This window comes from Ischnura elegans, chromosome 6 (genome assembly GCF_921293095.1).
Source record: "Ischnura elegans chromosome 6, ioIscEleg1.1, whole genome shotgun sequence".
In the NCBI taxonomy this organism is placed as follows: domain Eukaryota; kingdom Metazoa; phylum Arthropoda; class Insecta; order Odonata; family Coenagrionidae; genus Ischnura; species Ischnura elegans.
In genome coordinates this window covers 94,120,159-94,134,796 of record NC_060251.1, presented here as the reverse complement: position 1 = coordinate 94,134,796, position 14,638 = coordinate 94,120,159, and the positions used below count along the sequence as shown (strand labels likewise).

The 14,638-nt window shown below is 39.3% G+C and overlaps 3 protein-coding genes across 4 annotated transcripts in view; all 3 read right to left on the bottom strand.

The window, feature by feature from the left end:
- The window catches only part of LOC124161207 (cadherin-87A-like), a 1,373,415-nt gene extending 1,365,023 nt beyond the window's left edge, over positions 1 to 8,392 (bottom strand). Inside the window, exon 1 of the mRNA XM_046537469.1 lies at positions 8,011 to 8,392. The gene's annotated coding sequence lies outside the window, so the exon portion shown is untranslated. The remainder of the gene's footprint in view (positions 1 to 8,010) is intronic.
- A 325-nt stretch (positions 8,393 to 8,717) lies between these two features.
- Positions 8,718 to 10,534, bottom strand: LOC124161206 (histone H2A.V). Its single transcript, XM_046537468.1, has 5 exons — positions 10,427 to 10,534; positions 10,206 to 10,283; positions 9,878 to 9,991; positions 9,363 to 9,492; positions 8,718 to 9,275 (listed from the first exon to the last, which is right to left on the bottom strand). Exons 1-5 carry the CDS (start codon positions 10,427 to 10,429, stop codon positions 9,214 to 9,216), a joined length of 387 nt encoding a protein of 128 aa, XP_046393424.1. The 5' UTR covers positions 10,430 to 10,534; the 3' UTR covers positions 8,718 to 9,213.
- A 337-nt stretch (positions 10,535 to 10,871) lies between these two features.
- The window catches only part of LOC124161205 (SPARC), a 77,488-nt gene continuing 73,721 nt past the window's right edge, over positions 10,872 to 14,638 (bottom strand). For both annotated transcript variants that reach the window (XM_046537465.1, XM_046537466.1), the window contains exon 8: positions 10,872 to 11,206. In XM_046537465.1, coding sequence (XP_046393421.1) covers positions 11,165 to 11,206 — 42 coding nt within the window. In that variant the 3' untranslated portion in view covers positions 10,872 to 11,164. The remainder of the gene's footprint in view (positions 11,207 to 14,638) is intronic.

The window sequence follows — 14,638 nt, the reverse complement described above, 5'->3', positions numbered from 1 at the left end:
GAAGTAGGCAAGTTCCCAACGTTCACAAAATCACAATAAAATATCGCTCGATGCGAAAAGTTACTCATATCCAAGGTTCGTCCTTTACCGACCTTGGTCATATCGAATGACCACTGACGACATCGAGGCAAATTCGTCTGAAATGGCAATCAAACGCCACGCCACATGCGAACCAGACTAAATCCACGTTGTGAATTTCGCAGACGATTGTGTTTGCACACAAAACAAACCCAGTGTCGAGTAAACAGCACTCCACAATAAAAGGGTGGCGAAAAAAAGCAAGCGAACAGCCAACGGACCAAACGGGAAGGGTTTAGAGGTGTGAGAAGAAAATAAAGACGTGTTTTCCCGCATGTCTCTCTCTGACCGTAATCCACCATTTGGCAGGAGGAATAAAAAGAGTTCAGAAACGAAATGGCAAAATGGCGCTGGACAAACCTAAAACAGGTCAACTTCGATTGTTGACATTCCATACGACAATCGAAGCGGTCGTATTGTCGTCGCGGGCGGGAAAATGGCCGACCCGAAGCGGCCAAAGCTTAGATCAACACCACTTACGGTCAACACACTATTCAGAGTAGCAAATACCCTTATGAGACCCTTTATAACTCCAACAATGGAGGACATTTTGCAATTCAAAGAAGGGTAAAATAAAGGGACGCGACCTCAAGGGGGCGTTAAAAATACACACCTTGAGCCTCTACACAGTGAGCAGTCAGCATCGGTTGAAATATAATTTCAAAACTTATATGACGATGGGATTTCAAAAATTATGATATTGTTTTCGCAGAAGACTCAACCAGCGGTGGAGGTTGTCCAACAGAAAAATATTTAACACGCTTTACCACACATACAGTGAGAAAAAGTAACGAATGTTTATGCTATGATGAATACTTCATCGGCCTACCGCCACAAAAAATAGGCTTTAAAATCCTTCAAAAAGATTTGTAATAACCATAAATCAAAATATGCCCTTTCTGAGACAGTGCTAAATTAATTGAATTATCTCTGCCATCGGCAAACGAATGAAGTAATTTACGTCAAATCGCTTAAGTTATATACCTGCAGGCGACACGGCGCGGGCGGCAGCTGAAGGAATATTTAACTTAAAAGCAACTTGAAAATTAAGCTAACTAAATACTATATATGGTTGCTGTAGACAAATCTTGAGTAGTGAAATTTTGCGATTTAATGACGTCGATTTTTTTCCACGATACCAAGGGCGAAACGTATTTATTTAGGAGCACTAGGTCGCGGGCCTACCCCCATAATGATTTGAATGATAAAAATTACATTTTTAATGCTCACGAAAGAAAAGAGAACATTAGCGTAGTTTAGCGTAGCTAGTAGCGCCGGATTCGAGATGAGTGTTCACGATAAAAAAAATGCTGCGTTTCCAATGTGTTAGACTAATAAAATTGACTGCGACAGTCTAACACAATTGACGGAGGTGGAGGCGAGATGTAATGCGAATAATACATATTAGCTGAAGAAAAGAAGATAACACTTTTTCCACAAGTTTAACTTTGGTACAAGGCGATTCAACCATTACGTCATCATCAGGCACATGATGATAACCTAGCGGTTGAAACGCGTAGAACCATATTAAAAATTGAGGATAAGTGCAATCTTGTTTTCTTAAACCAGCGTGTTAGAAGAGTTAGGATGAGAATATATCCAGGGCAAATATTAAATTAAATTTGCTCCGTAAATTCGGAAAAGGATTTCGTTTAACGTCATACCATCGTTGACGTCAAAACTAGAAGAAAATAAATCAAATACATTGCAAAACACAGGGATTTAAATGTCATTCTTACCTCTTAACTATTACATATAGCATGGTGTCACGATTAACAAAATTAATCGCGTTACTCGCTAGGCTGACTCATTGCATGACTTACACATTTTAACATTATTATAACCTTGCTTCGATTCTTTTGTCTCATTTAATAACCCTTAGTATGTTTTGCATTAGCATCTACCACTGCACAATACCCTGCGAGCAACCTGGAGAGTGAACGGCAGGGGGTGATCAATCACCAACATGCAGCATGCAAGCTGACCACCAAATTACGTGCACAATCACTGAAAGGCTTGCCAACGGTAAGTAATTCCAAGAGCAAATCTATAGAAGATAAGAATAATAGAAAAAAATTAAATCACGTAATGAGTCGACCCAGTGAGTGACGCCTTAAACTCTATTAAGCCAGACGCCGTTGATATCCTAAATATTTCGAGGAAGTAATGTGATTTTAAATCTCTCTGTTTGAACGAGCGTGCACGAACAATTTGTTGTCATGGGTAATTTTTTATGGCCGTGTGGCGTGCACGTGGCGATCCTCTCGTATGCCGCATAATGGTGATATGTCACCCTTGCTAAACACTGGAGGCGGTTTCTAGGGTATTATCGAGGATATTATGTTCAGGGTATTATTCTCCTCTCTGGTATTATGTACATTAAGGTTAAGTCCTTGTTAGTGACGTAATTTCATTATTCGCTGCTATACAGGAAGACCTTTCGATAATTTACGTAGACAGATATGCCCCTAAATAAAATTTACAAGAGAGGCAACAGGCCCTGATCTGAGCAGACAACTGACTCCACACTCTTTACATATTCACCATAGCAACCCATTCTGGACATGGTTTTCATCCAGTTACGATCAACTTGTGCATGCGCAGAACTACATATACTTTTGAAGTTAGCGATTCACAAAGAAATCATTGAGAGAGAAATCATCAATTTTTATGATGGCAACTACGTTTTGACCTATCAACGCATTTACTGTTTACATGATGGATCGGCATAAATTTCAATTCTGTTTAAACAAATTCAAAGCAACTATAATTTGGGATTATTTTGGTGAGCAGTTACGAGTGAATCGACGCTTCTGAGCTTCACACAAAGGAAGTACCTCGAGAACTCGAGATAAAGAAATCCACTCATCGCCTTTCAAGGATTTTCTCATTGCGACAAACGGAATTCCAACCGACACATGCTCGTTTTTCCTTGTTAAATGGCTCAATCGTAGAAAATCTATTTATGCATCGAAACAAGACACGTCGTACCTACAAAGTCTCACGGTTAAATACCATGTGCTTAGAGCTGTGAAGAGATCAGAGAAGTATCAATGACGAAGTGAAGAGTTTTCTAAAACTGTTATCGGGCTAAATTATAATTACATTGTCAATTATGCAATTAATGGCAATTACAACTTACCATTTGAAAAAGTAGTATAACTATAATAATTGCTATTAGTATTGCCCCAGTACATGATGTAATCGCTTTTCAAACACGAATGGGAACTCGCTACTTACAAGTAGTACTTAACGGTGGGCTGGTTAGTTAAATTGGAGTACCAACATGCCATCAGTATTTCAATTATAAAGTCATAACACAATATAAAAAATAATTAAAATATCCGAAATTACGCATTCTTAAATAGGCAAAAAAATAAACTAAACCTATTAGGTAAATTCAAGAGCAGTGTATTTCATGTGGTAATATAATGATAGTATGCGTAACGTTTTTTGGGCCGTGTGGTGTCCATGAGGGAATCCTCGGTATTATGTGGATGTAGATTTAGTTTCTCCTAAATATGAAACTCCATAGACGTCATCCAGACCCAAGTAGTTAAAGCAAAAGGAAGAGAGAGTTTTCCTAAGCATCTTATTTTATATTGCTTTATTATGCTCTTCGTATTCTTGGAATAACATTTTTTAAAGTTCAAACGCAAAAATTGTCGATATCCAACCCATTTTTCATTATCTGCAAGTACACTAACGTGTTTTGCTATGCTAGCGCCCCACGGAAAACAATCAATCTACGTCAATTTCCGGAGAAGGCAAGGGAAATTTTCGCTAATGGGGAGATTTTTCCATTTTAAGAAAACATTTCTATAGACTTAACACCCACTCTTTCCTTGCACCCTCAAAGAGAATTAAAGGCACTTCAATTTAGGCCGCACAGTCCCTCATCAGCTGATTTTTTTTTCCGGGCCATCATTTATGTCCCTCAATTTAGTGGCCTCAGAATCTTATTCAGCACTCCCGTAATCCGAGTACTAATTTTTGACAATTATCCGTACTAGGGAATCCCTCACTAATTGAAAGTTTTAATCATGGTTTAATCTGGTACCATATTTGTCCCAATTCTCAAGTTCCCGAGTACAACGATTTCATACTCTGAGGTCTTGCTATCGGTGATGTGAGGTAACGAAGTAAAAGTAATGGAATTACTATTAAAGAATGGATCCATACCTAAGGATCTACTCGGAAACGGAGAGGTAGCGTCACGTGTAAAAGTAGGAGGGACACGCCAATAAAACAAATCATACCAAGAAATGTTTTTCTGGGACCATATTACATTCACAAATCAGTAAGTATGATACTTAGGGAGGAGTTCAAGAAAGACATGAGACATTCGAGAACTAGGAGTGGAAAAGAATGGATTAAGTATTTCCTTCACGACCTCCTGTGTAGTAACAATTGAATGAAAGGTCTTACCTAAGCCCACAGCGAGCGAATGTCTACCAAGGACCCTTAAAAAATTCCAGGTGAAGACAGCAAAATTCGAAGAAGTTTGGCTTGCCAAGCGTCAAAAAAATTAGAAGAATAAACGACCTCTGTGACCATGGAAACGAAAAATAATCGCCACCGACTTGACGTTCGGTAAATGTTCCCCGAAAATAAGCTCACTGGAAAAAAATAATTATCACATGTATTTACAAACCAACAAAACTTAGGGGTGAAGCAGTCCATGCAGTCAAATATAGGAGAAATTTGAGAAGATTAGGAATCTTTTATAAAAATCTTCCTTAAGAGACGTGACTACTTAATCGGCCACTTCCTGAGACAACTCGGAAGACAAGACACACCGGCAGTGTAAAATACAGAAAAACGACAAAGAGTAAAAGACGAGCAGAGAGGAGAACGGAGAGGAGTGCTAGGGCAAACCTAACTTCGAATTGATATCTTCAATTAGTCATTAGCGAAGTTGTTCAAGGCTAAATGAACAACGTACACAAGTCCACACACCATAATTCTACACAGCCTCGACAGGAACCAACCTCCCAGTGTCTTCATCAAGGGGAAACGGCGATAACGCTTATTTTTTGCTAAAAATTTACATTATAAACACGGCAATGCCAATTGATAAAGACACAACAAGAATGTTGAGACCAGACGACAAAGCCGTATGGAATCGACAAAGTTTTCGAAACATTTTTTTCGGCTTTAGAACGATGAATGTCGATGATGAGACACCACCTGCCAAACACCTTCGAGGCGGCTCGAAGGGTGTTGCGTAGATTAGTCCGTCCCCCAAGGCTCAAGAGGTCACTTGACTATTAAGGAGGCGGTGCCCAAAGCGACGAGAACTGTGAGGTCACTACACCCCAGGGTGTGTTGTGCAAAGAAGAGCTGCCAGGTATGTGAAAGGTCGTTACGATAGTCTTGTTAGTGTAACTGACCTCTTACATAAACTCGGATGGGAATCTCTGTCGGACCGTAGATTGAAAAATAGACTAAACCTTTTAGATAAATTCAAGAGCAGTGTCCTTTCTGACGAAGTTAACCATATCTTGCGGACGCCAACGTACTACGGAAGATCAGATCATATAAATAAAATAAGAGAGATAGATTGCAGAACAGACAGATTCCGAATGTCATTTTTTCCACGATCAATAAGAGATTATAACGGCAGCAATAGAACGCGTAAATAGATTGCATGACTTGTAGTGTAGCCTACTAACCTATGTAAAACTTACTGCATGTTTCTGAATTTCTATTCTATATTCTATTTCTAACAGCATATAGTAGTATAGTTTGTTATTATACGGGACGTTTTTTGGACGGTGTGGTGTGCATGTGGGAGTCCAAATGCATGCTGCATGCTGGTGATTGATCACCCCCTGCCAAACACCCTAGAGGTGGCTCGCAGGGTAATTTGTAGATGTAGATGTAGATGTAGGCGAGCGAAGGAGAAGAAAAGACAGGTAGAAGAAGTCGAAGCACCTTGCTAAGAATTTCCGACGCGAACAACGCATCCGGTTCCTCACTCAGCCTTGGGAGAGACTCGAAATCAAAGGAGGGGATTAACAGCGGGCCGGCTAAGGGCCATTAACCGCCTGGGAATTGTGGAGCGGAATTTTTTCACCCATCCCGGGATAAAGTGTAACGGAAATCGGCTAAAAACAATCATCGCAATGCGATTATGAGCATGCACCTGTTTCGCGTGCGGATGAAGAATTAATTGAGCTTAAAAACGGCGATGAACAACAAAACCTTTTTATTGTGTGGCAACTGTCACGATGAGGTGGAGGATATCGTCATTATTTGAATGAGTCATTGCAACATTACCCCAGCATTTATACTTGCAAGACGCGTTTCCTTGTCACAACAATGCACTTGAAAATGTTGTGACAACGAAACGTGTCATAAAAGAAAATCAGAGGAAGCGACCTAATGGGTGCTTTCCATTCATGCGACTCACGCGTCGACTTGTGTCGACTCGCGGCATTTGTTTATAACTCTCCTATTCCTGTGCGTTACCGTTTGTTGACTTGTGTCACAACAGTCGGCGACACACACCGAAGGGAACACGAAATCCGCGACGCAAGTCGACTTGTGTCGACGTGTGTCAATGAATGGAAAGCACCCAATGAGTGATTTATCTAATAAACAAAACCATTGTTCTTGCGACGGATTCTCGAGTGAAAATACCTTAACGGTTTCCACCACGTCCTTTGAAGTATGATGGCAACAAATAAAACGGATTGATTAATGTCGTCAGACTACGAAGAATACAGTGGAAGCCCGGAAAACAAGATTCAAGCAAAACCTTCGGTTTCAAGAAGTAGCGATCAACCAATTGGATGGATTGAATAAGTATCCATAATAGCCTTTATGGCAGGCTACTAGTATGATAGTACTGTTCTTCAAAGGATACCGGCATAATTATTAGAATGACTGAAGTCATAATCCCCACAAACTAATTCCTCGCCAACATTTTACGACAATAACAACGCTCAAATGATGATGCTCTATTAATATAACAACTGATGTTAATTCAAAAATACACCACGTTAATCTTTCAGGACGGAAGATTGTGATCAGCTCGACACCTGCATACGGCGAGAAGTTTTTCTGTTTAGTTCCGTACGGGAAACGCAATGAAAAACACCTTTCCCGGGGTCATTCAGTTCCAAACTTCATGGAAGTATTTGTAAACATTCAAAAAGGAGGCAGCGATGATGACAATATTGTTTATTTATGCAAAAAAGATATAAATGCGTAGGCGACTTCTCCGCTAAGAGAAACGTTTTTCCAGGCAGCCAGGTAACCGCCTGATCCAGGAAGGCGATCCGCCGGGCCGGCATCTTGGGAGAAAGCAGTTCTCACCGACAGCGGGGGAAGAAAGTGAGGCGACCGAGAGGGATCTACCCAAGTGAGCATGCGGCCACGGAAAATGGACTTACGGACCATAGCCGTCCTCGAGAAAGACTCCTCCGTCGGAAAATGGGCTCGGTCGCACAAGAAAGGTCGTACGTAGGAAAGAAAGTAAAAGTCTCGGCTTTGCATCAACTATTCCAATCACCTTGGCGTGACAACCAAGGTTCCTGGGTGATCTGATCACGATTCGAAAACGTGACGTGGCGGGCATCGGAAAATATGCAAATAACCCACATTATACTAATTAACACGAGGCAAAGTCGAAGAAATGTCAACAGCGGAGTTACCACCAGGCATTAAACCATACACCAGACATTAAATCATTAGACAGTTATAAAATAACTGATAACAACGTCGTCTTTGGACGGATAAGGCCTTAAACTTAGCATCCTGTCCAAAATAAATTTAAAACTGGCAATTAACGTTAGTCAACGAGCTTCACACGTGGTTGTCAACTAATGACAGCACCACAGATAGTCTGACATCTGACCCTAATTCGCGCCGAGTGACTTTAACAGATAATTAATGCCATGGAACACGCAATTCCTGACAGCTCACCTGTTGTGAGATGCAGCAGCTACCCTTATCCCGTGACAACACGGCAACTCCCAAGGGTGGATCAACTGGTGAGCGAACGATCACCAAGAACTGCAAGGAGTTCCGAAGTATTCCAAGAGGTTAATAAGTAACACACTAATAGCGCGATAAAGCGCAGGGCACAGAATTGGGAGGATTTCTTCACAACACTAAATTCTCAGAACATCACTATGTCACACGAAATCATCGCCGGAATAAACAACATGAAACAAACACAAACGTCAGCGCGCGAGTGACGTCCCCCGAGCACAAGCCAACTCCGGAACTTCCGAAGAACTGCCCTGCCGGCTGGCGGAGAATTCCTTCCCCACCTTACAGTTTTCCCCTACCACCTGACTGCGCGACCCGCATGTTGCCAGACTCGGGAAGTTAGTTCGGTGGCGGGCCCCAGAGAGGACGCGAAGGCTCGGAATTTGAATTCGAAAAGACAACGGAGCAAGTGCTTCTACACGCCACCGCCAACAGACCCCTTCGTAAAAATTTAACCCACCCACTGCCATCTACCGTGTAAATGAAGAACCACATGCTCCCAGCACTGCGGTCAACGACATCCGGCCACCAGCTGGCTCTGAAATCGCCCTAGCATAGCGTCCTGCCACATTGACACAAATTCCAACGCTAATACTAACAAGGAAACGGGAAATTTAACAGCAAATAATAAATTCAAGTTACACAAATCATGTTTATTAATGAATGTACGTCCTACATCTAATAATTAAGACAGGTTGATTTAAATGCACCTAAAACCTAATGAATTTCCAAAACAGAGAATTGGTTGTCACTCATGCACTGCAACAATTTGTACTGCATTCATATTGGTCAATACCTTAATATATTAAGTCATACAACACATGCATTCTTTAAAATGAGAACAATGAACAAATATTTAGCCAAATATGGTGTGGGCAGTAGAAAAATCAACACTCCTTACAATGAAAACTATTCTCCTGCGATAAACTGTTTCAATATGAATTGTAATAGTCCATTACTTGAGTTTCACAACGCGCTATGCCTCCGCCACCACAACACAGAGCTGGCTAAAACCCAACAGGACAAGAGTCATTGGCATTTTGACGACACACACCATACTTCGAAGTCTCACAGTAATTCCTGTGCCAATTGAGGCAATCACAACTGCTCCGGTTGTAACCGCAACTGAAACCCTTATGCGGGCTTCTGAGATCCCTTCTTCCCAATGAGAGACTTGTGGATGTGAGGAATAACACCTAAAAATAAGACAAAAATTGTAAGTCGCGCTGGCTTCATAGCCTTCCAACAATTAGACCGGTAAACAATCGCTATGCAACACCTACCTCCTCCAGCAATGGTTGCCTTTATAAGGCTGTCCAATTCTTCGTCTCCTCTAATAGCAAGCTGAAGATGACGAGGTGTAATACGCTTCACTTTGAGATCTTTAGATGCATTACCTGCCAATTCCAACACCTAGAAAATGATGCAATAACAACAATTAAAACTTCAGAAGCATAGTTTCTGCTCACTCCCGGTACACACCAAGCATCAATAATTCTATCTCTAGGCAATTTCACAGCCAGAAGTCACACACAAAATAGTAAATAGGATAACTAATCACTTTGATAACGGTTCGCGCCATTTTTGAACAATGACAAGCATAGCGAATACAAATCTATATTAATCACACGTATTTCGGGTTGACATTATCAAATACTACACAACACGCACTAGACCGATTCAAAGATATTCTATAAAAAATTGGAAAGTAAGAATCTTAATCCGAAACAGCTAAATTTCACCAGACACCGGGTACAACTACACCATCATCAGCCATTTTGAATAGAATCCAACTCACCTCAGCAGTTAAATATTCAAGGATGGCAGCGCTATAAACTGCTGCGGTAGCACCAACACGTCCATGACTTGTAGTTCTATTTTTCAAATGTCTGTGAATTCTTCCCACAGGGAACTAGAAAATAAGAAAATAAAAATGCATTTAGAGGCGTTTCCATAAGACAAACAAACCAACCACCGCTCGCGAACAAGCAACTAAATTCGACGTTAATTTTGAAAAGTACACGACGAACAACAAAATAAAAATTGTTCACTAAAAGCCGATGCTTCCAACTCCACGCCAACACAAATTTATAAGTAGTAACACTTTACAATCATAGAAAACCTACCTGCAACCCTGCCCTTGCTGAACGGGACACAGCCTTTGCCTTCGCCTTTCCAGAGTCCTTACCCGCTTTTCCTCCTGCCTAAAATTGTCGAAAAATATAGTTAATTTTCGAGCTAGAACCTCCAAATTCCAGGATTTGTTAGATGAGACAACAAAGAATACGATTACGATAAATTCGCTAACCGATGAACACAATTTACCATAATAACTTTGGATTCTTACCATTGTGCTCCGTCTATCTTGGCCAAACAGCTACTAACGCTCTGCGTGCCCGCCAAACAAAACGATTTGATGGAAGTATGAAAGTGATCACGTGACTGGCCTCAGCCAATGAGGGCTCGCTCCTTTTGAAATGACTAGCGCGGGACGCGCTCCATCTATTGATCAAGCTTTCCGTTACGAAGTCTTCCAAAATGGCGGAGCCTAAGTTCTTCACAATATGGATAAATATTTCGATAATTTGTTTACTTTTTATCAATCCCTCTGTAGAATAAATAACGTTTGCATAGCCTTTCTACGTATATTTTTAAGGTTTGTGAAGACCATGGAAGGATTACTCTGCGTAATTACGGTAGTATGATATTTTTTTCACCTCGATTAACTCATTCAAATAAAAAAATAGATATTCCAAAAAAGGTTTAAGGGGCAACAGACATAAAAATAGGAGTTTTGTTGGCAGTGTTTATTTCACATAAAAGTACAATTACCGTGGATAAAAAAGTCTACATCACTAATAACATCTTAGATTCCAACGCTTTTAGTAGACGTCAATCGTTTGATTGTACAAGTAGGTTAAATACATGAACGTATGATGATTTGATCACATATGATGGGTGCGTAAGCACACATGGAAAATTTCAAATAGCACCAATGACATAAATTATCATTCTCAACGGCTGATCATCGTTAGTGAGCATATGCGTCTCGCAAATAGGTGGTGGAATGCTCGGCAACAGCTGTTTAGTCTCCCCTCACGTCGTCACACTTCTCCTCCAAGTCATCCTGTAAAGAAGAAAAACACATAAGTACCAAAGTAAGTTTATATTACGTATACACTAGTGCCCATCAATAGTTCGAATATTTTAATCAATTTTCCAACGCAGCCTTAAATTCACGAGAGCGTTCACATTTGAGTATCTCCATTAAATGTATTTATTTAAAATAATGTTCGCAAAAAAATCTCATTTACGCGAAGGAAAATTTCTTTAAATAACTGATGTGAGATCTATTGGGGCAGAGTCCTTTTCCCATCTGAATGTATGGTTAGAGCATAAAACGTCACAAAACAAAGTCAGGTGTGACTTAATTCATATCCTACTCTCTGACATATAGTACAAACGAAATCTGATTTTCAGACAAGTAAAATCCAATTAAATAAGCTCTAGATGACAGGAATACAACTTCACTAAACTCACACTGATACAAAACAGCAAAGTATTTTTTTTCATTAAGAAGTGCTAATTCCTCACTCAAAAGGGAAAAGTAATGCAACGAAAGTTTCAATAGGTCGCTGATGTTTTACTTAAAAATTTAGATGAGGAAACAGGATCTTTACCCATGGAATACCAACATCTTTGGTACTGCATGGATGTTTAACTGACCAAACACGATGACACTAGCTAATATTCAGTATTATTTAATAACTGAAAGGCTATGCCTAAGAAAATACTAGTGGAATGAAGTCACTTCACTCGGCAAGATACAACTTAGCAGTATTGCACCAAAAGCATCTTCCACCAAATTGCTTTCAAAAGTTAAACACAACTAGAGACAGCATGACGATAAAACTATGATCAGTCAATGTATTCAGATAATTCTAAATTATTGTTCTTTGAGTAAGGCATGCAATGGTTACATAAAAACCATAATTCAGAGAGTGTCCAGTTGAAAGTAACCTTAAAAAGGATTTTGACATGGTTCTTGAGTGGCAGATGGATTGCTGTAGTGTACTAATGGTCTTCTAAGACCCTCATCATTAAAACAAACACAAAAAATGATTCCTAAGTATACTCTTTCTTAAATAATAATTCTTTGCATTTTCAAGTCTAAATAAATGAATATCAAATATATCATGCAAAGAGAGAAGGCAAAAATACCAATTAGATACATAAAGAACATAGTATGTAATCAAATACTCGTGGTATCAAGCTGAATGTAAAACTATCATGCTTCTCGTAAATAGGAGAATATTTTAGGTGTAACCTTGTGGAAGATAATTGTCTCATTAACAGTAGGTTTATAACCAACCATCACCTTTACATGAAATCATCTAAAGCACTTCACAAACCCCACCATCATCAAATTCAGCTGGTATAGTAAATTCCATTCCTTACTTTGGATTTTTCATGAAAATAGTTGATACAAATACCATATTTACAAATTGGCAACCTCTTTAATACCATTTCACCAGGGACTGAAGACTCATTTTAAGAGATGTACAAATGGAAGAGAGATTAACAAGGAAAATTTGGGCAAATCAGAGGTACTTTCTGAGACTGCAGTACCCTCTAACGACATAGCTCAAAGTTTCATTTTTCCCAAATGATACCTCAAATAATTTATATTCCACCTTCTTCATGACATCCAAGACTTCTTCCCCAGCATTCTCTTTTTAAAACAAGTTTCTAAAAATTGCTTCAACCCCATGCAGTGCCTATTAACACATTCAATACGGGCCCAATTTTCATGAACGTCGTCAGAATCGGCCGATAAAATTAGAAAGAAAAATAGGGAGAGGTTTCTGCACCATAACTTCCGCTCAAATACTGCTATTTTCAAACGGCTCACATGGGTCGAAAGAGAGAACCTTGCTGAAGGCCGTGCACGCAATCAGAAGTTGTTATTAGCCACGTATGGAGGCGGAGAAAGGGCTCCAGGCCCAACTGGCAGATATTGGCTCTGTATCTCGACTTGGACGGGACCACGTCAATTGACGTGCTCCGCGCTGAATGTGTTAACTATGTATTCAATATAAGACACGGTTTCAGGCGTTATTTTGTGGAATTCCTTCATTCTCAAATGAAATAAAATAACTATGTTTTATTCCACAATTTATTTTAAATAGCACGACCCGGGTTTCAACATCTAGTGTTATCATCAGGTGATAATAACACTAGATGTTGAAACCCGGGTCGTGCTATTTAAAATAAATTGTGGAATAAAACATAGTTATTTTATTTCATTTGAGAATATATATTCAACTTCATCCCTTTCTTCTTATGCAATCCAAAATTGACCACATGTGATATTTTACATCTTGATTCCTCATATCAAAAAAGATAGGTATTTTATGTAATTATAAATATAAATTTTTAGTGCCTCAAAAAGTTATCAAAAGCATGGATTTTTAGGGATTTGAATAGAAGGCAAGTGATTTGCAGTGATTTAATGTAGTATGTAGCAATGCATATATATAGTAGTCCTGAGATACGAAGCAGACAGAGGTTTGGATGGAACAAATACTGAGCAGGGTAATAGGGACGTTGACAACAGTTTTGGAGAAAAGAATATTTGGCAAGCAAGGGAGGGGAAGGAATAAAATAGGATCTAAAGATAGAATTGAAGGTAATAGGCATTATCGTGAATTGCAGGGTATTACATTATCAGTTTATGCTCTGTAGTAGTATGCGCCTCACAAGCGCACTTGGGTGGCCAGATCTGACGTTAAAACAATTGATTACTTGAAATATGAAAGTATGAGGCCAACTTAAGTGGTGCCCCTACCCGACTAAATTAGAAAGCCAGTTCTGAACAACCCTGAGGGCACTTGTTATCCTGAAACTGGACTATCTCACAAAAATGAGGAAAATCATGCGTGGAAGATCCTTAAAAATCTAATTAAAAGCAAATTATGGACAGTTTCATCAAATGGCTGCTATATCTAAATATAAAAGGGAATGGCACAAGGTGCAATTACTTACTAATGATAATTAACTTCATAACATTAACCAACATTCTTCAAACACTAAGCCAAAAAGACTACAGATATACCTCCTTTCATGAGGCCTAAGATGTACCCATTGAAATATTATATTCAGTATAACCCTTCATTAATTCAATGCCAAAATAAACATGTATATGTATTTACAAAATTTAAAATGCAGCAAAACTTGCTCAATTCAGGAATAAATGAATCACTAAAATCCATTTGAATACATAAAAAATAAAAAGTATGATTCATAAGGCTCATTATTTATGTTGAATAAGCACATCCCAGGTTCCATAACATAGCTACATCCTCAGATGTGAAAATGCGGAGAAAACCTGAAGATGTGACTAGGTCCTGGAATAGACTTGATAAGGCACTAGGCTGTTTGAGATATGGGGCCCTTCATCATGCCAGATATTCTATGTCAGTGCCAAATATGATTTTCAGATGCATAATAGGTTAATTAGAAATGCAATTCAAAAGTATATTGATAGTGAAATAATAAA

Bases quoted from the DNA above. Each gene is read 5' to 3' on its own strand.
- LOC124161206 (XM_046537468.1), bottom strand. The intron at 9,992-10,205 runs GTAGGTTTTCTA...CTTATTTTCTAG, and splicing joins CAGCAAGGGCAGGGTTGCAG to TTCCCTGTGGGAAGAATTCA. The intron at 9,493-9,877 runs GTGAGTTGGATT...ATCATTTTCTAG, and splicing joins TTGAATATTTAACTGCTGAG to GTGTTGGAATTGGCAGGTAA.